We start from the raw sequence: 1,757 nt of genomic DNA on the forward strand, positions 1-1,757 counted from the left end.
TTTTTCACTGGTACTCTAATGTAGGATGGTTATCCAAAGGTTGAATGCAGTTCTCTTTAACAACCGAAGAACTTTTTAGATCTGACAAAAACAATGACAGGTGTTCAGATCTTCAAAAGCAAATGGGAACAAAGCATACAGTTTTCTCAGTTTGTGACAACCGAGAACCTTTCCAACAGACAATCCATAGACACTGACAGAACAGCACTTCTTGGCCACATTTCAACTTTTGCCAAAAACTTAAGGTATGGCATTATTATAGTACTATTGACAGAGACTCCAAGAATGTCCCCAAATCACCTAATAATAAGCTCAAAAATATTTTAAGTAATCAAATATCAAGCTCATGAAAACATACTGTTTCAAATTTGAAAGCAAAGCAAAGCCGTTTTCCTCATTCCCATAAGTAAATTCTCAGCTAACAGAAACAAATACGGAACTGTTTCCTAAAACTGAAGTTAGCCATTAACTCGAAATAAACTGGGGGGAAGGACGCAGCATGTTGGGCAAACAAGCATTCCGCTTCTGAGCTTCATACCCGTTTCTAATTCTGGTTTAAGACTGAACCCAAGGTGATGTTTGGAATGCCTTCATTTCTCCGCAGCACTGGGCAGCGCTGGGCCTACAAGGCACTGCGGCGGGGGGGGGGGGGGGGGGGGGGGGGGGGGGGGGGGGTCCTTGTATCCCCGAAACACTTTATTCAACTGTGATGCTGTGGCGCCTGGAATCTAGACGCACTCCATGTTTCTCCACCTCACAGGAGGCCATCACGCTCGCGGGCCTCCTCACGCTCGCGCTCGGCCGGCTTCACTTCACGGGGTGCGGCTAATCTGGCGGATGATGTGGACCATGTTGGCCAGCTGCAAATTGGGGCGGTAGCTGCGGCTGGGAAAAATCCTCCTGCACTGCGGGCAGCTGAAGACCTGCGGGATGGGGGGCCGCGGCGGGGTTCGGGGTGGCGTGCGGGGTGGGGTTCGGGGCGGGGAGCGGGGCCCGGTGTTAGCATAGAGCTGCCGGCGCACCCTGGGGTGCGGGGGCCCGCGCCGGAAGATGTGGCGGTGGCGGTAGCGGCCGAGGTGGTGGTAGTGGTGGCCGTTGTGGAAAAGCGCCTCCCGCTCGTTGGGAAACACCCGGATTCTCAGGTCCTGGACCAGCGCCCCGTTCCAGGCCTCCGCGGCATCCCAGCCCGGGTCCACGGGGCCCGAGGGGCTCGCGGGGTGTGCGCGGCCGCCGGGGACCCAGGGCGCGGCGGGGGCCCGAAACAGGGGCGCCCCCTCCTCCCAAGCCCGGCGGTACAAGACCTCCCGCACCACGTGCTCGCCGGCCGCCCCGTGCTCCGGCTCCTCGTCCTTGCCCCACAGCTGGGTCACGCACGCCCGGCAGAAGTTGTGCCCGCAGGCAATGGACACGGGGTCCTGGAAGTAATCCAGGCAGATGGCGCACATCGCCTCCTCCCGGAGAGACTGCATCGGGCTGGGAGGCCCGTGGGGGGCCGCCATGGCTGAGCACGCGGGACCTGCGGAAGCTGGGACGCAGAGCGCCTTGCCGCCCTGCCAAGAAGCACAGTCACGGGACCGGGGACCCGGCCTGACGGCCCAGGGGCGCACGGGGGGCGGGAAGCACGAAGGCCTCGCTGCCCTGTGAGGGGCGGGAAGCACGAAGGCCTCGCTGCCCTGTGAGGGGCGGGAACGGCCCAGGCCTCGCTGCCCTGTGAGGGGCGGGAAGACCGGGGCCTCGCTGCCCTGTGAGGGGCGGGA

General features: G+C 60.2%; 1 protein-coding gene across 1 annotated transcript; it reads right to left on the reverse strand.

Moving 5' to 3' along the window:
* Window positions 1-812: 812 nt before the first annotated feature.
* Window positions 813-1,499, reverse strand: LOC119800522 (E3 ubiquitin-protein ligase TRIM52-like). Its single transcript, XM_038310722.1, has one exon. It carries the CDS (start codon window positions 1,497-1,499, stop codon window positions 813-815), a length of 687 nt encoding a protein of 228 aa, XP_038166650.1.
* Window positions 1,500-1,757: the final 258 nt, after the last annotated feature.

The sequence above is a fragment of the Arvicola amphibius genome, chromosome 13 (assembly GCF_903992535.2).
Source record: "Arvicola amphibius chromosome 13, mArvAmp1.2, whole genome shotgun sequence".
Lineage (NCBI taxonomy): Eukaryota > Metazoa > Chordata > Mammalia > Rodentia > Cricetidae > Arvicola > Arvicola amphibius.